Here is a 22733-nt window from a genome sequence, read left to right as displayed (position 1 = left end):
AGATGGTTTCATGAATATCATAATAGAAAAAAAATTAACTACATATTTTACTTGTAAAGAAAATTCAAATGAAAATATTATTTTATAATCTTAAATTTAGAATTTTATATATTAATTATATTAAATATTTATAAAATTTTGTTTCAAATTAATGTTTATCTTTTTTTGACATCATTAAAAAAGTACTATGTTTTTTTTTTTTGTTTCTATTAATAGTATATAGAAAATAAGACATTGAAAAATTTTATTTTTTCGAAACAAAATTGTTTTATTTCAAAAACGTTTATAATAAATTGGTTTTACTGTATAATTAAAATTCTTGTTAAGAGAAATTTACTATAGTAATGTATTCATTTATTCAAAAAAAATTTAAATTAATATTTTTATATTATTAAGAATCATTTATTCAATTTTTTTTAATATTAAATAAATATTAATTTAATATTTTATTCTTTAAATATTTTAGAGCTTTTATATTTTTAAATAATAATATAATTACTTTTTTTTTTAATTTTTATAGTCATGAATCATTCTACTATTGATAACCAAACAGGATCTTGTGAAAATAATAACAACGATATATCTGCTGTTGATAATTTTAATGTTTTTGAAAGTGAAGATATTAAAAGTTATGATATAAAACGTATGTAATTCTTAATATTTAAGTGTAAATTATATTTTTTTTATTTAATAATTTTTCAGATGATTCAACAATAATAAATTCTGATACTGTTAACAATTTTAAAAAAGTAACTACTGTTACTAATGATTATGGAGATAAAGGAAATGAATTGAGTAATAAAAATTATCAAAGATCTGCATTTACTTATCTTCAAATAAAGGACGATTTACCTTCATTTAAGTTTTATCAATCTCTTTTAAGAAAAATATTAGAAATGGACTTTGAAGATGAAATTCTTTCTGGTAATTTTGTATTTTCTGAAGAAACTATTGATACAATTTATAATATATTAGTGAAACAGGATAATGAAAAAAGATTTGATGAAGTTGAAAACATATTATTTAAGGCTATTTATTATGTTTTTAAAAAAACTGAGTTAGAATTTCATGGTTTATATATAATAACAAGTATTCAAGAATCACTTTCAAATATTTTAGAATTACCTTTGAATTTTTCTATTAGAAAAACTTTGTTTAGTCTTATTTTTTTTATGACTTCACATCCAAGTATAAAAGGAAAATTTCATTGTACCAATGAAAGATTAGCAGATATAATTGCTTACAACACTTATTTAAAATATTTTGTTCCATTTTTAGAAATAGCCATCATAGAAACAATATCAATTGAAGAAAATTTTGAATTTAGAATTATGGTTAAGATGTTGTATGATAGAATTTGTTATAATTTTAATTATAACATTTTACCATTACAGAAACAATTTGTTGATCAATATTTATCTTTCTTAAAATTTGGTTTAGAATTATTTTCTCAGGGTATTGTTAAAATATTTTCATCTTGTAAAGAACATAAAGAAAAAATAGAAATAGAATTTGTTGATACAATTTTAGTTATTGAAAATATTATAATTCATATTTTGTATATAGTTCAACGTAGAGGTATTGAATATATTTTAAATTCTACCATCATTTATCAAATATTAGAAGATTTAGCATCAAAATTAAGTTTAATTTTTTTTGAAGGTAATAAACGTCTCACTAAAGAAACTTTTAATGGACCTACAAAAAGAACATTATTTACACTTGGATTAGTTATATATCAAATTGGATATCTTTTTTTAACACATGGTATTCATTATGTATGTTTATAAAATTTATATGATTTTTTTTTATATTATTTTATTTTAGTTAATTTTTATTCATCATGTTAAACTTTGGAAAATAATAATGGAATTTATTATAGATTCTGAAGATTTTGATGACGATGAATCATTAAAAGAAGAAGTTATTTCTAATTTTGGTTGTTTAGAAAATTTTAAAAATTGTTTTGATGATCTTGTTAAATTATATATAGATAAAAAAGAAGAAGAAAGTAATAAGTAATTTAATAATAAAACATACAATAATGCAAAATGATATTAATCAGAATTTATTAAATTAAATTTTCCATTTTTTTTATTCTTTTGCTTTTTGTTTGTTATTTTTCCTGTTAAATTTGATATTGTTTTGTTTTCATTTTATTAAACTTTACATATCATAAAAATGTAAATTTATCATTTGTTTTTTGTCAAAAATGTGTTATTTATTTTTATTTTGATTAATAAGTTTTAATAATTTATATTTGGAAATTTTTTTAACAATATTGTTGATGGATTTAGTAATTAAAGAAGAATAATTAAATATTATAAAAATGTAGATAACAAAAAAATACTAAAGAATAATCATTTAAAAATTTATCATTTAGTAGTTATTTGAATAATTCATTTTAAAATGATAAATTAACTTTCATAGAATAAAAAAAATTTTTTTTTATAAATATTAATAACTAAATATCTAATTTTAATTTATTTTTAAGATTTATATTTTAAGGAGAATGTATCTTTACTGGTTTAAAAACTTTGAAAATCAATTATTAACATAATATTTAACAAAGATTCTATAAATAATATTGAAATATCTGTAATTAGTTGAATTAATCATATTTTTGATAAGTAAAAAATAAAAATATATCAAAATAACAAATTATTAATTTTATTTTTTAACTATCAGAAAATATTTTATTTCTCGTACTTTTTAATAATATAAATTGTAATTTTCTTCACTCAAATTTTTTTTTCATTTATTTATACTTAAAAATAAAAGTACTTAGAATTTGTTATAAAATTTTTTATGATAGACAATCAAACGTACATATTTATCATATCATTTAAAATATAATTTTACATGAATGTTAAGTAAATTAATTAACATTAATTGATTTAATAAAAATTTATTAAAAAAAATAATTAAAAAGAAAAAAATATTTTATTTTTCTATAATAAACTAGCGTTAACTTATTTACTTAATATAGTAAAATTTAATAAGTTTAAGATGTACACAAGACCAGAAATATTACTGGACTATATTCCTTAGCAATATTTAATACCCCTATAAGTCCAAGTATATTAAAACACTTTTTATTTACGCATTATCAACACAATACAATAATAGTAAATGCTTCAATCGTAGACTTACGTGATAGTTAAGCTATATTAAGTTCAACCGAGAATTCTATCGTGGCCACGAAGAATACAAAAATTATCCTATGGATAAAATATAAAACTTATAATAAGTAAAATTATTCATATAAAATAAAAAAAACTATAAAAGTCTAAGTAATCAAAGAAATAAGAAATGACTAAAGTTGTCAAATTTTTACTTTTTATATACTAATGTTATCATCTTATTTTACTTCTAGTTCTAATATATCATCATTTCTTACTATATTTTAAATAATTTCTATTTAATGTTCTAAAGTATATTTTTTAATATTAAATCATTTTTAAAAATATCTTATAAATTTTTTTATTATACTTATAATATATAAATAAAATATAAAAATGTAGAAATAGAGCTATATAATTTATACACAATCAAAATTATTTAAAATTATATATACAAATAATACAAAAAATAATATTTATATAATTAGCATTTGAAAACAAATCCAAATATTATTTTTCAATGATACTTTTAATGATTTATTTTTTTTTAATAAAATAAAGGAATATCTTTGTTCACATTTTTTTCAAACAGAAACATCTTCAATTGTAAGATATAAAATGATTCTATAAAAGATTATTATAATGTTAAAAATTTTCATTAATATAAATTGATTTTTATTTAATTTATAATAAATATTAATATTGATTTAATCCAATACAATGAAACAATAATCTTTCTTTTAATAATTTTAAATAAATTCTGATAAGAAAATTAAATCTTCCATAAAATATTTTTTATGATATGTAAATAATTAAATAATAATTCAAATAAAATATTTTTTTTCAAGACAAAAAACACTGTTTATAATTTTTGTTAATATAGATAAATAATTCATATAAAAAGCAAACAATTTTTTTATCATGTATTGTTTAAAAAATTGTTATTTAATAGTACATAGTATTTTAATTTTATTAAAATTTCATTTTTTATAGAAAATGCTTTTAAAAGTAGAAATTTTTACCTTTTATATTAAATAACTATATTTATTAACAATTTATCAAAATTTTTAAAAATAATTTAAATCAAAGTATTTTATAAATTTTTTATTTATAAATTGTAAAATTAGCTATTTGAAAATATGTATAAAAATTATAATTATCTATTTAAATCTATTTAAATATCCTAAGTTTATTATAATATGTTTGTTCAAATTATTTTATAAACAATTCATATATATATTTTTAAAATTCTAGGAAGATTAAGAAATTATATATAAGTTTTTATACTTATAGATTATGCCATGATAAATTATTTGCAAATTTTTTTCTCCATTTTCTAAGCTTCTGACATCGCTCTGTCAATCATAGAGTGTCTAATGATTTTCTTTTTTTTTATATAAATCCCTAACTTTCTACGTCGTAGATTTATTGTATGATATTATTTACAGTTTATTGAGAATATTAAAATAACTTGAAATATATTTATTTTAATTATTTTAAAGTTTTTTATTTGCTCTATAAATTTTTTTTATTTTTAAGTTCTTCAAACACTCATTGTAAAAATTAAAAATTTAAATTTATGCTATTAAACACATTGTTTTCATTATTTTGTCATATTTAACTAATTATTTCATTTTTTTATGCTTCTTTTATTATACTATATTATGATTATAACTTTTGTATATTTAATATATTTTTTTTTCATATATTGCTTTCAAATTAGATTTAAATTATGTTCATTATAATATTTAACTCGTCTAAATTTTATTTAATTATACTTTTTTTACTCGAATTTTATCGACGTTGTACTTACTTTAATTCATAATATATAATTTTGATAAACATTAAACTAAATAATAATATAGAAAAAAAAATTTTAATCAAAATAGAATATATTTATTTTCTGACATTTTTATAAAAATTGTCCTTTTTAACTATTTTGATTATGGTTTTTTAAAAAAAGCTATATTAAATTATTAACATTTTAAAATTTATTTATTAAGTAATTTTTATTATATAAACTGATTTTATATAAAAGAAAAAAATCATACTATGTTAATCTTAACCTTAAAAAAATACTTTTATTGTTTGATGGCATAATTATTATTTTTACTTAAATTCTTTTTTTTATTAACAGAATGCTTTCACAAATATAGAAATATTCACTTAAGTCTTTTTTTTTTTAAATAAGTTCTAGCAAATGATTGATATTACATGTTTTTTACACTCCATTATATTCAATAATAAGTTTTTTTTTAATACTTTTTATTAATAAATATTAATTATCGAACTATTATTATTTTATCATAAAACCACTTAACATAAGAAATTATAATAATTTAAATTTAAATACTGTTTCTAAGTAAGAAAAATCTTTATAAATATAAATTATTATATAACGTTTTTTTTATAAATGAATAAAACTTAAATAAGAATTTTTATTTGTTATTTTTTATATTAAAAAAAAACAAATTTCTGAATAAAATAACATTTATATAAAAATAATAAATTATCTATTTGTTAAATTTTTTTTTCAACCAACTTACGTGCAATGAATTAACATAATAATCAATTTTATTTGTTTAACCTTAAATTAAAAATTTAGAAATTGATTAATTTTAAAAATTTTATATTAATAAAAAAGCAAATATTGTTTACAAATTGTGCTTTAAATTACAAAGTTATAAACATAACACTAAATCATCTTGTGAATAAAAAATTTTAAAAAGTACTATTATTTAAAATTCAAAAATTTTTATGTATGCAATTAATCAACTTCATGCTTTAATATAATAATGAATATTTATTTTTTGAAGTACATTTTTCAACGTACATAAAAAAATTAAATATATTAATAGCAGGAAAATTAAAAAACAGTTTAATATACTTGTTAAGTGAATAATATGAATTTACTACTAATTTTTTTTGTCTACATATTTATACTTACTACAGTATGTATTTCAAAAAAACATTATACTAATGAAAGCTTAAATTTGGATGTTGCAGAAGCTCTTTTTAGTCTTGTAAGAATTTTATTTAATATTTAAATTAACTTATTACAATTGAAATTATTTAATTAAGAAAAAAATGGATAACTGTTTGGCTGATAAATTAGATAGACAATTACATTCTTTATACAAAAAAAAATACATGATACATTACTTTAAGAAAAATAAACATAAGTACTTGGAAAAAAGAATATATTTCTTTAAAAGTAAAAAAAAATTATTCATTCTTTTATAAATAATTTTAGAGTTACTTAAGATCATAAATTTTTTGATTAAAAGAGGTAGCTAAAATAACACTATAAAATACTTTATTAATGACAATAATTTAGTTAAAAAATATAAACCAAAAAAGGGTAAATTTGATACACCAGCTAATATATATTGAATATAATATATTAAACTAGTATTGCATAGATTCAAAAAAAAAAATAAGATCAAATTTTATCAAAAGATAATTTATTTATCTATAAGTTCTTACAACAGATAAAAGTTAATTTTTGATTTTTTTTAAGGTGAGTTAGTTAATGTGTTATCATTAATATTTGAAATTAAAAATTATTAGATTAATTATTTGTATTTAATCTAATTAGAAAATTATTAATTTAGATAATGCAAACTTTTTTTAGTTCATATATTAAAAAAATTTTTTTTTATTTATCCAATAAATTATAATAATTTTGTTTAAGATTTAGAAAATTCCAAAGTTAAAAAGGGTAGGTTTTTAAATTAGCATATCTACATTTATCTTATTTTTAGAAAAAAAAAAATTCAAAGAAAATAATTATGACGAAGAACCCGTTATATTATTTGATGCAGGTATTTTAAAAAAATAATATTAGTTTATTAATATTGCAGGAGGCTATGTTAATAATCCACCAGGTATGGACCATTCATTAAAATATTAAATTATATTTTTTAAAAATCTTTTAAATTACATTTAATATTATAATTAAGATTATTATGGAAGTGGTGGTGGTGGCGGAGTGCCACATATGGCTGGTGGTAGAATGAACGGTAATGGCATGATGATGAATGGTGGTGGTGGTATGATGAATGGTGGTGGTATGGGTGGAATGGGAGGAATGGGTGGAATGGGTGGAATGGGTAGAATGGGAATGGGTGGTGGAATGATGGGTGGTGGTATGATGGGAGGAATGGGTGGCGGAATGGGTGGTGGAATGGGTCCAATGAATGGGAATGGAAATGGAGAACAATCTTCAAATTGTAATTTTTTTGTTTTTTTATACAAATTAAACTTGTTATTATTTTAAGCTGTGATGCAATTTTTTCAAAGTCCTACTGGTCAACAAGTGACTGGTATGGGTAAGTCACTACAAAAAGTTGTTCTATTATAATAAATACTAAATTTAATTATAGGTCTTGGATTGGGTGGTGGTTTGATGATGCAGAGAATGCAAAATAGAAGAAGTAATTTTTTTAAAATAATTTTATTTGATTTTTAGTGCAAAAACAAATGTTAAACCAGCAGGCTATGGAAATGGGTAATTGTATATTTATTTTTGTAAATATTTTTAGGTGAAAATCCTTATGCCTTACGTCAACAACGTAAATTGTGGAAAGCTCAGTACAAAGCGGACAAAAGAATATATAGTAAGAAATATTATTTCATTTTTAAGCATCTGTATTAAACTTTTTTTTAGAACAACAAAATAGACGCGCAAAGTTTCAGCGTTTCAAATCATTTATTAATCCATTTTCTCGTAGAAGTAAGTAATTAAAAACACATATATATTTATAAATAAATTTTAAGAAAATACAATGGGAGGTGCACCAAAAATGGGCTTCTTTCGTAGAAGATTTGGAAAATGAATGTAATTCTTATTTTATAATATTATTTTAATGATTTTGGAAGCTCAAAAAAAAAAATAGAAAAATTCTGATTAAAAGCTGTACTAATAAAAAAAAGTATATAATAAAAATGAAATGTTTTTATTAATTCATTTATCTTTACTTTTTTTTATAGATATCTATTCCAAAATGTTTATTGTTTTAAAATGTATTATATGCATTATGAAACACTATTTTTCATAGTTAAGAACAAATACTAAGCAATTTAGTATAAATAATTGTTTCTTAAATAAAATATTCATTTTAAAGTAAAATAAATATTTTAAATTAGCAAATGTGATAGAGAATTTTTAATACAAATAGCAAGAATTATTTTGCGTAAATTTATGCTATGCTTTTTTTAATTAAAATAAAAATTAATCTTGAAACTAATATTGGTTTTACATAGATTTTTATTTAGCATCAGTAAAAATCTGTTTATTTTTCTTGTAAAATATAAATATGGAAAAAAACTGAAGCTATTACCTTTATTATATATATCACGATTGTAAATATAATAATGTTCAAGATTAATATTTTTTTCATAAAAAATTTTGATTATAAATCCTAAAAAATATCTACAATAAAAATATATATAGATATTTAATTCTATTTTAAATATTTTGTAAGATATTTCTAACTACAAATATATACTATAAAATTGTATCAAAACATATTTTATTTACTCGAATAATCATATTCATGTTATTTGGAATGATAAGTTTTTTTTTTTTACTTTTTCTGTTACAAAAAATTACTTAGATACAATAGATTAGTTTTGTTCTACCTAACCACTTATTGATTTAACTTAATAAAAGCAAAAAAAAAAAAAAATATATTTTTAAATTATAATATAAAGAAGAAAAACAAAAGCTTCAGAACGTAATAAAAACATAAATTTTTGAAAAATTTAAATGCTAATAAATAAAAAAAAACTGTTAATCCTACACTAAGTATTACAAAATTAATAATTGTAACAATTATACAACTTTATTTGGTATAAATAAATAGAATGCGACAAGCATATACTTGATATTAAGTATTATATAAAATTAAAGAACGTATACATTACTTTAAATATAAAAAAATGAGAACAAGTCAATACAAGATTTAAAAAATTTAAAAATTAAGGTAAATTTAAACAAATTATATTACATTATACTGCAACAGCATTCTTTTTCTGATTTATTTCGTTTACCAGAATCTGGGTAACGGCGATTTATTTGTCTAATAAGCTCATGAAAAACTTCTTGAACATTTAATTTTGTTTTTGATGAAGTTTCAAAAAATGGACAGTTAAATGTACGTGCTAAACTTTGACCTTGGTCTTTTTTAACAATACGTTCATTTTCTATATCACATTTATTTCCTACAAGAATTATTGGTACATTTACAGTATCTTTTACACGAATAATTTGTTCACGAAGATCTATAAGATCATTAAATGTTGATTGTGAAGTTATTGAATAAACTAGTAAGAAACCTTGTCCATTCTTCATATATAAATCACGCATTGCAGTAAATTGTTCCTAAAAAAATAGTAATATTTTCTATTTTTAAAAATAAACTTACAGTTCCAGCAGTATCAAGTATTTCAAGCATACATGATTGTCCATCAATTTCAACTTGTTTTCGATAACTATCTTCAATTGTTGGATCATACTTTTCAACAAATATTCCCTGAACAAATTGAACTGTAAGAGCAGATTTACCAACACCACCACTTCCTAATACAACAATTTTATATTCATGCATTTTTATTTAAAAAAAAAGTAATTTTAATATTAAAAAAGATTTAAAGTTATAATATAATTCTAAAAAAAACGTATTAATTATACAATTAATGTTTGAAAAAATGTTATAAATATATTAATTCAAAGAATACATATTGTTAAAAAAAGTGTTAAAAGTTAAAGATGATAGAAATAATTATAGATGAAATATATTATACTATAGACATAAAAACAATATAATTTCTAAAACATTTAAAGTTTTATTAAATGTATATTGCATAAACAATTTGATCATTGTTTTCATTGTAGTATTAATTTTATGAGGTAAAATTGTTAAAATTACAAGATAACATCATAATTATAAAATGTAATTTTAATATAATTGCAAATAAAGGATATAAAAAATATTACATGTAAAGTTAATTTTTCACATTTTAAGATACTATAAAATTAGTAAATTTGTAAAAATAGCTAAGTAACATTTTGATTAGAAATTAACTACTAAATATATGTAATAATAAAATGTGAATGTGAATGTTATGTATAAAAGTAATATAATTGATTAATATATGAAAATAAAATATGATAAAAATTATTTTTTATTAAAACGTTTTATATTAATTAAATTTTACTACACAAAAAAATAACTTATTAATTTGTGTAAAATGAATGAAAAAAAAATAAACTGAAAAAATAATAATAGAAATATGTTGAAGTAGAAAATTGTAATATTTTTTATAACATAAAATATTATTTATATACTTTTTTTTAATAATAATCAATTGAAATAAAATAACTAGTAAATTAATAGATGATGATTTATCTATAAAAATAATTTATATTATCATTTATTTTATAAATGAGAGCAATAAAGTTGTTAGTTTCATTTTATCATTCACATTTCTTTCAAACTTTTATTCTTTGTAAATTATACTATAAAGTACAAATTAAATTATAATTATTAATAAGATTATTAATATATTAATATTTTTAATTCATTTCAAATGTAATTGTTAAACAAATTATTTTAAATTAAGATTAAGAGTATAAAATTAATATATTATGATCTTCAAAATAAATATATATAACTAAAATACAATACAAAAAATATTTAATTGTACGTACATTTGATTACAATCTAAAAACAATTATGTAAAATATTCAAAATATAAAATACAATTATTTGTTAAATTAAATTTTATCAAAAACATAAAATCTACTAAAGATTTTTTTTTTTAAATAAATAAATTATTTAAATTTATAAATTATTTTTCCGATTAATATAAATAAAACAATCTAAACCTTTTTGTAGTATATCTAAAAACGAATATTTAAACATAAGATTTTAACAAGAAATTTAATCTTTAAACATTTTGTTCGTAATGTACATAAATAATTGTTTTAAAAAAAAAGTTACATTAATATGTATAATGAATGCTTAAAAAACTAAATTAACATTGGAAGAAATAAAAGTTAAGAATAAAAATTTTAAAGGAATGTTTCAAAACAAAATTAGCGTTCTTTAATAGATATTTTGATATTTTACAACAATCTATCTTTTTTCTTTACTATTTCATTTATGTTAAATTGTATTATACATTAAGTACAAATGTTTATATAATAATATAATTATATTTTAAAAAATATTTTAAAAATTTTATACTAAAAATACTTGATAATGGCAATATAAAAAAAATTATAGAAAAAATGAAATGTTAAGCTCATAAACATAATAATAGACAATAACCGAATATGTATTAAATTTGAAATAAAAATATATAATAGAAAAAAGTATTAAGTCTCATTATTAAAAAAATTTTAATCTGAAATATGTTGTATTAAAAAGAATAATTTACTCCAACAACCATTGAAAATGTTCTTTTGATATTTATATATATTTTCAATAATTTTTTTAAATATACCTTTTTTTTTAAAAATATTTAATTTTAAAATGACAATTTTTAAAATTGAGATAAATTATAAACTATAAAATGATTTAAAACATTTTAAATTTAATAATTTATTAAAATGTTATATAAAAGAAAATGTTTTATACGAAAGTGGAACTACTAATTGCAACTGTTTTTTCAAACTTAATCAATTAGAAAAATTTAAACAACCAAACAGTCATCCTTTTACTATTCTAGCATTTATAAGTGTAGAAATAAATATATAAATTTTCCGACTTTTTACCAGCCTAATACTTTTTGATGTAATATTAAAAACTTAGTGATTGTTTTATAAGTAATGTCTCACGCTTAAAATTTAATTACTTTGTTTTTTTTTAAAGTAGAAGAAATATGAAATTTACAATTCAGATTATTCTTGTGAAGTTTATATTTTAAAATTAAAATAAAATATATGAACTAGTTTTTATAAAATGTTGGTTTAAAAGTTTTGCTGCATAATACCTATAATATTTTTTTTTAAAGAAGGAAGTTATTAAATGCAAATCATAATAGAATACATATAAGTTATCCTGTATATTTATTTTCTTTTTGTTTTATGTCATTATTATTAATTTTCATATTTTATGTATAAAATGTTAAAAGAGATATTAATGATTAAAATTATGACTTTTTATTATCCTATCTACTTTACTTTTATCATTCAATGCATTTTTCAAACATTATGTTTATATAAATAAAACAATAAATTTAAAGAAATGTTTAACTCTTTTCAAAAATATATATTTTTTTTATCATTTTCAAGGAAATTAATAAGCTTTATTAAATTTTTATATTTTTTTTTATTAAGAAATATTTATTAAATTAATAGCTTTTTTAAGTAACACAATTATTTATATAATAATTTAAAATTTTTTTTTACAAAAAAAAAACATTCAAAAGAAACTTGATATTTGGTTTATTAAATTAATAAATTTAAAATATAAAATATTTAACAAAAATTTTTTTTTTGATCTTTAATAACTTTAATTTCAAAAATATTAAGTCTTTTTTCTTCTTTAACCTAATCAATTTTATTTAATAAATAAAAAAAATTATAATTTAAAATTTTTAAGTGTTTTCATATGCATATATAAGTAATATTTTTATAATTTACATAAATATGATTGATCTGTAAGAAATATTATGTTCTATATTATAAAATATGTTATAAAAATTGTTTATTCATTAAAAAATTTATGTAGAAAAAAATTTATTGATGTGTTTGAAATCATATTTTTCATCAACTAAAATGAACTTTACTTTTTTTATCATCTTGTTAACAATAATTTTTATTAGTAGAGTTTGTTCATACCTCTATTTCCAACCTATAATTACAAATGTGTAGAAATATCTGCAAAAGTAATTGTAAAAGAGTTAAAAATTGTAGTGGCTGTTATTATAAAGTCCACAAAATTACAAAAACAGAATTTGTCAACAATTGTATGTGTGATTGTCCAGGAGAAGAAAATGTATAGAATAATAAAATACAATTAAAAAAATACATGATTTTTTTAAACATTTATTGTATCATTTATTATTCAAGTTATTTTAAATAATTCTTTTTTACCAATATTACATTTACTATGAAAATAAAAGTTTTTAAATTTGTCTTTTAAATAGAAAAATTATTACAGAGTTTTATAAAAAGATAAGGATAATACATATATTAGTAATTCTTTCTAAATTAATTTTTTTATTTCTTTTGCAGTGTCACATGGCAACTGAGATTAAGGAGCATTAAAATATATTTAACTTATATTGTATGATAACAAAATTGTGTCCTAAAATTTTATTGGCAGCCACCATATTTTTAATAATTTTGTAATTCTTAATAAAAAAAAAGATAACAATTAAAGTGTACATTTTTATTATAATATTACAAAAAAATAATACTGCTAATAAGTTTTTTACTTTATTCTCTTAAAAAAAATGTAAAAAAGATTAACATAACACATTAAAATATCATTCACAGTTGTTTATTTATACCATTACCAAAAAAATAAATGGAAAAGCTTTTAATAAATAATTTAAAGAAAATATTAAACGGCTTTTTATAATGTTCATTGATATAGAAAAAAATGTTACAAACCAATATTTCATTTTTAAAAAATGATTATAAAAATAAAAAAAAAATTTAAATACCAGAACCATTTTAAACTAGAAACTTGCATTTGCTAGAATAAAAAAAAGCAACGTTAATGTTTTTTATTTAAGTTATAAATTTTTATACAAATAACAATAACTTTAATCACAGTATTTTGAATTTATTAAAATAAATTTTTCCAAACTATTCTTATAAATTAATAATAAAATCAAAAAAACTATTATTATTTTGAACGCATTTTTTATACAATCAAAAATTAGACAACCTTTTTTGACATTTTAGTAAGTTAAAAAATGATATTTTTCAACATTTTAAAAAATACTACAAATTACATTAGCAGTAACATCATATCATATTTTTTTTAGCAATAATTGTAAACGAAAATTAGAAGCCATTGCAGGCCCCATTCCAAAATTTTGAAAGCTGAAGAATTTACTTCAGAATTCAATAATTACCTTAAACTGGGTTTTATAAACCGAAGAATTACAATAGAATACTGAGTATATCATTTTTATTTCATTCTCTCATTTTCTATAGGTTAGTTTTAATGATCTTTCTTTACTATATACTCAATGTCTGCTTGTATAAGTAATAAACTTTTATAAAATATAAAAATTTGACATCAAATTATATGATAAAATTTTTAAAATTATCTAAAATTTAACAATTTATTAAATGATATTTGAAAAGTAATAAGCAAAAATTATGTAATTTAAAATTTATTAATCTGATTATTTAAAGAATTATTGTTTACTTTTGATTTTCAATCATTTTTTTCCGTTTATTTTATATAATTAATAAAAGCACACTTTGGAAGTACTAGAAAAATTAATTTATAAAACTTATTGGTACTATTATAACATTTTGATATTATTAAACAAAAACATATAATGTTATATTTTTTTAAAAAAAAAATAAATAGGAAAATTTAATTTTTTTAATTATTATATATTTATTAATAAATCATTTATTATTTAAAGTTAACTTTTTTTTTTATAATAGTTATTATCTTAAACATTTACTTTTATCTACGCTTTATATATTTTAATAAAATTTCTAAATGTTAACGTCCTGCAATATTAAAATTTTATAAAAAGAGTATGTGCGTACTATCTAAAATATATTCTAGTATATAACTTATTTAATTTTTATAAAAATTTTATAATTTTTAATACAATTTTATACAATTTACTATTAATTTTTTTTTATTTGTTTGTTAATATTAAAAAAATACTTTATTAAACATCCTAAATATATATAGGCGAGTATTGAGTAGGTGAAATTATTTTTAATTTTTAAATATTTAAATAACTTTTCTAATAGAGAAAAACACGCTGATTACGAAAAACGTAATCATTTTTTATTTTTAGTATTATTTCAATTGTTAAAAATATAATAAATGTAATTGGCACTATTTTTTAAAACAATAGTCTAAATATATTTTTAAAAACAGGAAGATACATAAGAAAACGTTTAAAAAAGTTTTAAACAATTCAACTAATGAGATAATGTATAATAAAGAACATTTTGATTTAATAAAGTTGATAATTTATCAAATAATCATAAGTTAGTTCCTATCTTATTTTCTATTATTAAAAATTTTTTAAATTAAAAAATATTCAAAAATTTATAATAATAATGTTGTATATATTAATATAAAAAAAAAATTTAAATATAACAAAAGGAGTTTTTTTTTAAATTAATAAAATTTATAATTTGCTGCAAAAACTTTTGATTTTTTTTATAGAGCGCGGAACGCGCCTTTTAACAAGGGGGGGGCGAAGCCTCCCCCTTGTTAATTTATAAAATAAAATGAGAATAATTTTTTTAAAAGTAAACAATATTTTTTTGAACGGCAATCAAAAATAGAATAACTTTAGTTACTATAAATATGGATAAAAGATAAATATAATCTTTTTTTTTCAGACAATTATTAAACTTACCAATCTTTAAACTTTAGTTTTAAAAATTTTTTAAATTTTTAGAATCAAGTAGAAAGTTTTTAAAAATAAATTAGTTTAATTATTCACTCAGAATAAAATAAAAATTTATTGTGTCATATTAGCAACAACTTTTAAAATAGTTTTAATTACTATAGTTGAACAAAAAATTTATTGTTATATTCTAAATTCTTAACAAAAAAACTATAATGGGGTTTGTCAATTTATCTTTATTCTCCAATTATTACATGTACAAAATAAAACTATTATAGTAATGTTTTTATAAATTAATTTACATAGAAGTTTTTTTAATATATAATAAATTAAAAATTTGTAAAAAACTTAAAATTATAAAATTTTTTATTAAATTATTCTGCTGATTATATAAATTTTTTTTCTATCTACTTTTAACAATAGTTTTAAATAGTTATTAATGATTGAATGATTAAATTTTATTATTATAACAATTTTATTGCAATAACAAGTTGCCGTAATTATAATAAAAAAAAAATTTTAGCATCTGCACTGTGTACACGCGTTTATGGTGTAATGGTCAGCATGGCCGCCTTCCAAGCGGCCGATTCGGGTTCGATTCCCGATAAACGCATACACTAACTTTTTTGGTGATTAATTATTATTTAATAAACATTTTTTTATCAAATTAGAATAAATTTAATTGTTTTTTTACATTAAATAATAATAATATATTAATATTTCTTTTTTTTTTAAATACTTCGTTGTTTGAACCTTCTGATACTTCCAAAGCAATTTCTTATTGTAAAATAGAATTTTTGAAATGAACTCACCTTGTTTACTTTTTTTTGTTTTTCTTCGTTTATTTTTTTTAGTAGTTATTCTTAAATTCGTAACAAAAATGTGTAAGAAATTAAACATTTTTTTATATTATGTTGCAAAATAACAGTTTCAAATGATATTTTAAATTTATTATAATGAGAAACATATCATTTTAAAAATTTCTACAACATAAACTTCATTTTTTCAATTATGTTTTATGAATACTATAAAAAAAATGAAGAAAAATTTAAATTTTTTTTTATTAATTTATTTAAATTTAAAAGTAATTTATATTTATGATTATTGACTAAGTGCAATTTAAAATAAATATTTGTATCTTTTTAAATAATTGAAAAGTATTACATCTTAACATCACATTTAAATAAAACATTTTATATCTAAAATATTTATAAAAAATAAAACGATGAATTAAATTAGTAATAATAGTGCCTACTTTGCTTTTTTGGTAATTAAATTTTCTCATGTATAAATTTGAATTTCAAAAAATATGTATTGGTATATAAAAATTATTCAAAATATATATTTTTTTAATAAATTTTCATTTGATTTTTACTTCTGAAAATAGTGTTGACAAAAAAGTTTTATTTTAAGATATTTATAAAAAATATTAAATTTTAAATATAAAAAATGAACCTTTCAATTATCATTAAAATAAAATTTTAACCTTGATTTAAATAGTCAGATATAAAACGTCTATTAATAGGAGATTTTTCTTTTTGTAACAATGAACCAATTTTAAAACATTCTAACTTAGTAACATTTTCACTTGCAAAGTGCTCATATGGATACATGTAACGATCAATATCAACACCATATGGTTCCCAAGGATTAAATGGTTTCCAAGATTTATATAATTTACCTGTATTTAAAAATTTAAATAATGTTTTCATAGCTTGACGTGAAAAGTTTTGTTCATCTTCCAATTTCTTTCTATCATATACAAAAGGAAATTTATATGAATGTCCAAACAAGTACAATAATTCCTCACCACGAACAACTCCCATCCATTTTGGCCATTTACTTCTTGATAAACGTTTTTTAAAATTAAAGAAATATTCATTTCCATAAAGAAAACCACTAACTTCTCCAGAAAATTTAATATAATCACAATCATAAGCAATATCAGATATTAATCTTAAAGCTGTATTTCTACGTTCATCATTAGTAGGTTTTTTTGGTTTATAAATATTTTGAAGATCTGGAACTGCTTTTCTTTTTAAGTCTGCATCTCTTGCAACAAGTTCAAAAACTTCATCGTATTGTTTTTTATTCATTTTACATTGATTTAATTTATTATTTGCAGGTTTTTTGTAATTTAATTGACAACCATATTTTTTTTTATTTAAATATTGTACCATACCTAAGGAGCCTTCATCGGATGATTTTCCAATTACAATGGAAACATTTCTCTTGAAGTCACCAAATTTTAATTTTCGTTTAATAGGAGATTTAAAGAACTTTCTATCATTATCAATTGGTAAAAATGGGTATTTTAATATTGATTGCTCCAAATTATAAATTTGATCAGCTTCTAAAGACAATATTTCAGCATCTATTTTTTGCATACATTTTAGTACTTTGTCTTCAAGAAATCTGTCACATCCTACTGCTTCGGCTAATCTATTGAAATTATCATAAACAATAGCTTTTTTTTTTTCTAAAGCCCAATCATGTGTTATTGTTCCTGAAAAAGCAATAACTTTTGAAAAATATCTCTTGCTTTCTTCCGAAAAAAGATGTGCTGTTGCAGATGCGCCATCTGTACCATGACCAAAAATAGTAATCTTTCTTCTATCACCACCAATTTCGTCAATGTTCTTATAAATATATTTCAATGCTAGTTGTTGATCCAAAAGTCCCATATTTCCAGGTACTTTTGATTTTTTACCCATTAAAGCAAATCCAAATACACCAACTCTATAATGTACAGTAATAACAATAGTTTTTGTCATATGAGCTAATATACTTCCATCAGAGTAAGGCATATAAGAATTTCCCGCTTCATAATTTGGTCCAACGAAATGAACTAAAACAGGACCTGCTGGTTTTCTAGGTATCCACATATTTAATTGAAGACAATCTTCAGACATTTCTGATTGAAATATTGACCAAATATCATTTTTAGAAAAATTTTGAGCTGTTCTAGTAAAAATACATGTTTTTGCACGTACATTTGCATCAATGCATCTAGCCCCATACATACCTCTAGTGTCATATGTTGGTTTTGGTGGAAGAAATCTATATTGTTTTAATGGAGGTAAAGCGTATGGAATACCGTAGAATTCATAAACATCAGGATAATCAATCTAAAAATAACTTTTAATAAAAAAATTAATATTTACCGCTTTGCGGCCTCTGAAGCAATCATTACTTAAATATAATATTTTACCTATTATAAAGTATTGTAATTGAAAAAATAAAAAAACCTGTAAAAAAATCATTTTTACAACAGAAAACTAATAATAAAAATTTTGAGTAATATCTTGCTTTTTATATAAATTTGTTACAAATTCCAATGATTAAATGTATATTATGATTTAATTAAATACAAGTATAACATAACAGAAATATTTGGTCACTAATGTTAAAGCGAATTAATTAAATGTTTTTATTGTTTAATTTTTTATTTTTGAAATTTTCAGTAGGTATTAAATAACAGTATTTTGACAAATTAACAAAAAATAAATGAATATATTTTAAAGTTTTTTAAATAACTAAATTTTTTTAAAAACTTTAACATAATTATGATTTAAAATTTTTAAAATTATAATTTAAATTATTTTAACACTAGAAATATAACTATTGGACATTTACCAATCTACTTCAACTTACAAAAAAAAGTTAATCATGTTTTATATATGTTAATCACAATTGTTTGTTATTATTTATTAACAAAGTCTTACTAATTCATAAAAAAGTGATAAAAAATTTGAAAAAGATAGTACAAAAATTAAATAATACTTACCATAAAAATAATTATAAATAAAAAAAATTAGGTTTACTTCGCAATCACTAAAACTTTTATATATCACCAGTTTATACATCAAAATTTCTTACATTTTTTGATAAATTAAAATTTGATAATATTAAAAAAAGATATTTTTATTTTGTAAATCAATTGTACATTTATCATATACACTTAATTTTTTATTACAACATACAAAAATATCGTTATTTATATTTTTACTAATAATTTCAACAATGACTATTTAAATTTTATTTATTTTTGTTTATACCTTAAAGAAAAATAATATCAATTTTAATATTATTTTATAATAATTTTTTACAAAATTTTTGTTCTTATCTCTATTAAACAATTTTTAAATTAAACAATATTTTATGAAATTAATTATTTTTCTTTTAAAAGAATATTTTGAACATCAAGAAACATAATAAAAATACATAAAACATTTTAATACATTAACAATTATATTGTTAATTAGCTTTATTGATTTTTTCAATTTAAATATAGAAAATCTAAATATGTTAATATATAAATAAAAATGTTATATTTAAAAAAAAATTATTTTATTTTATAAATGTTTAATAAAGTATTTTTTTTAATATTAACAAACAAATAAAAAAAATAAATAGTAAATTGTATAAAATTGTATTAAAAATTATAAAATTTTTTATAAAAATTAAATAAGTTACATACTAGAATATATTTTAGATAGTATATACATACTTTTTTTTTTTATAAAATTTTAATATTGCAGGACGTTAACATTTAGAAATTTTATTAAAATATATAAAGAGAAGATAAAAGTAAATGTTTAAGATAATAACTATTACAACAAAAAAAAATAGTTAACTTTAAATAATAAATGATTTATTAATAAATATATTATAATTAAAAAAATAAAATTATCATATTTATTTTTTTTAAAAAAAATATAACATTGTATGTTTTTGTTTAATAATATCAAAATGTTTTAATAGTACCAATAAGTTTTATTAAATAATTTTTCTAGTACTTCCAAATTGTACTTTTATTAATTATATTAAATAAACGGAAAAAAATGATTGAAAATCAAAAGTAAACAATAATCCTTAAAATAATCAGATTAATAAATTTTAAATTACATAATTACACATTCATAAAAATAATTTCTATTACATAATTTTTGTTTATTACTTTTAAAATATCATTTAATAAATTGTTAAATTTTAGATAATTTTAAAAATTTTATCAGATAATTTGATGCCATATTTTAATATTTTATAAAAAGTTATTACTTATACAAGCAGACATTGAGCATATATTAAAGAAAGATCGTTAATACTAACATTTAGAAAATGAGAGAATGAAATAAAAATGATATACTTAGTATATTATACAAATCCTTTGGTTTATAAAACCCAGTTTGAGGTAATTATTGAATTCTGAAGTAAATCCTTCAGCTTTCGAAATTTTGGAACGAGGCCTGCAATGGCTTCTAATTTTCGTTTACAATTATTGCTCTATAAACATTCGTTATTAGAAAAATAAGTTTGTTATAAAATATTTTTTTTAGTTCTTGACGTTTTATAGTTAATAATAAAATCTTTCAATATTATCCTTTATGCAGATAATTTTATATTAAGTCTGAACAAATATTATATATCATGGTGCTTAGTAAAATGAAAAGAAAATGGCGATTTCATATTATATTGTAATTTTAAAAAATATAAGTTATAAATATTGGAAAAAAGATTTAAAAATTTTTGAATGTATATTTTACAATTTTTTATCCGAACAGATAATGATGATACTGAGTTTATAATTACTCTCAATATAAAAAAAATTATAAAATTATGATATTAAATGCATCTTTAACTTTTTCAAAGTAGAAAAATATTTTAATGTAAAAAGTCTAAATATTTTTATCATTCTATATTAAAATTTCTATAATGAATTTTTATGCAAAAGTTAACGCATTTATTTTTTTTATTGGTTATTGTTACATTTGTAAGAATAAATATATTAATATTTTAAAATAATAATTAAAGACTGAATGATTAAATTTTATTATCTTAACAAATTATATTGCATTATTTAGTTGCTGTGATTATAGTATGAAAGTAAATTTTTGCTTCTGACTACGTACACGCGTTTATGGTGTAATGGTCAGCATGGCCGCCTTCCAAGCGGCCGATTCGGGTTCGATTCCCGATAAACGCATATACCAACTTTTTTTTAATTAATTTTGAAGATTAGAATATTGTATATCTAAAAATTATTGTTTTTTAAATTTTTTAAAACTTTTAGGAATGAAATTATAATAAATATTATTATTTGTTTTGTAAAAAACAATTTTTTTTGTTTGTTACTTGTATAAAAGATTAAATCTACATTTTGAAATCTGATGGTGCACTCAATATTATTTTTTTTTAGTAAATGATGGAGTTTGACTGAATAACTTTAGAATGTTTTCTAATGAATTTTTTAAAAACAAAAATTAAAAATAATCTATTAGTTTGTTTAATAACTAATTTAAAATATTTTAAAATTATGAATCATATACTGTTTATAAAAAAATCAATTTGTAGTAGAATGAAATAAAAAAAATTTTTGCTAATCAATTTATTTTTTTTACCTTTTCATATATATATTTAAACTATTTTAAATCCCAAATAAATAAAATTTTTTTGTTTGATAAAATAGAATTTTTAAATAAAGTAATTGATATGTTATGTACAAAGAAGTACAATTTTAAAAATATTAAACGATTCTTAAACATTTTAAGATTCGTATTAAAATTTATTATCTATACAGATCTTTATTTATGCTTAAAAGTTTTTTCTAATTGAAATTCAAATGATTAATAATAGAATAGGAAATTAGTATACAATATATTATATTTTTATTTATTGATAATTTACTAAGTTTAAATAAATTTTAAATTTATACTTTTTTTAAATCTAAAATTATTATATTTTTTTTGACTAACTACAGAACATAAAAAACTTAAATTAAATGTTGAAAAAAAATTAATTGTTACAGAAGAACAATTAATTTTAAAATATTTTTTGTTTATTTTATTGTTTATTTGCAGCATATTGTACTACATAAATTTATTTCAAATTAAAAAAATATTATTAAAAACATATAAACTAATTTGTTTTTAAAATAATATTGTAATAACAACTTTTTCAAATATGCTTTTTTGAAAAAATTAATTGTTTTCTTCAAACTCTAATGCCATCTGATCTCTAAAATATAGATTGACG

The 22733-nt window shown here is 18.2% G+C and overlaps 4 protein-coding genes across 4 annotated transcripts; 2 read left to right on the top strand and 2 right to left on the bottom strand.

Moving 5' to 3' along the window:
- Positions 1 to 522: 522 nt before the first annotated feature.
- SRAE_X000195700 (Hypothetical protein) lies at positions 523 to 2022 on the top strand (the record flags this gene model as incomplete). Its single annotated transcript, XM_024654795.1, has 5 exons — positions 523 to 643; positions 703 to 924; positions 976 to 1578; positions 1663 to 1778; positions 1828 to 2022. The coding sequence occupies 5 exons, from the start codon at positions 523 to 525 to the stop codon at positions 2020 to 2022; spliced, it is 1257 nt and encodes a 418-aa protein (XP_024499426.1).
- Positions 2023 to 6025: 4003 nt separating this feature from the next.
- Positions 6026 to 7960, top strand: SRAE_X000195600 (Hypothetical protein; the record flags this gene model as incomplete). The annotated part of the gene is made up of 14 exons (XM_024654784.1): positions 6026 to 6145; positions 6204 to 6336; positions 6376 to 6411; positions 6460 to 6483; positions 6817 to 6843; positions 6887 to 6946; positions 6986 to 7009; positions 7085 to 7354; positions 7403 to 7453; positions 7508 to 7558; positions 7594 to 7632; positions 7667 to 7741; positions 7792 to 7857; positions 7902 to 7960. The coding sequence occupies 14 exons, from the start codon at positions 6026 to 6028 to the stop codon at positions 7958 to 7960; spliced, it is 1035 nt and encodes a 344-aa protein (XP_024499425.1).
- Positions 7961 to 9129: 1169 nt separating this feature from the next.
- On the bottom strand, positions 9130 to 9733 carry SRAE_X000195400 (Ras-like protein 3; the record flags this gene model as incomplete). The annotated part of the gene is made up of 2 exons (XM_024654773.1): positions 9130 to 9507; positions 9551 to 9733. 2 exons carry the CDS (start codon positions 9731 to 9733, stop codon positions 9130 to 9132), a joined length of 561 nt encoding a protein of 186 aa, XP_024499424.1.
- Positions 9734 to 17179: 7446 nt separating this feature from the next.
- Positions 17180 to 18961, bottom strand: SRAE_X000195300 (Acetylcholinesterase; the record flags this gene model as incomplete). The annotated part of the gene is made up of 2 exons (XM_024654762.1): positions 17180 to 18826; positions 18863 to 18961. The coding sequence occupies 2 exons, from the start codon at positions 18959 to 18961 to the stop codon at positions 17180 to 17182; spliced, it is 1746 nt and encodes a 581-aa protein (XP_024499423.1).
- Between the last annotated feature and the right edge of the window lie 3772 nt (positions 18962 to 22733).

This window comes from Strongyloides ratti, scaffold srae_chrx_scaffold0000003 (genome assembly GCF_001040885.1).
Source record: "Strongyloides ratti genome assembly S_ratti_ED321, scaffold srae_chrx_scaffold0000003".
Classification (NCBI taxonomy): domain Eukaryota; kingdom Metazoa; phylum Nematoda; class Chromadorea; order Rhabditida; family Strongyloididae; genus Strongyloides; species Strongyloides ratti.
The sequence above is the reverse complement of the archived record's forward strand: the minus strand, read 5'-3'. Positions and strand labels throughout refer to the sequence as shown.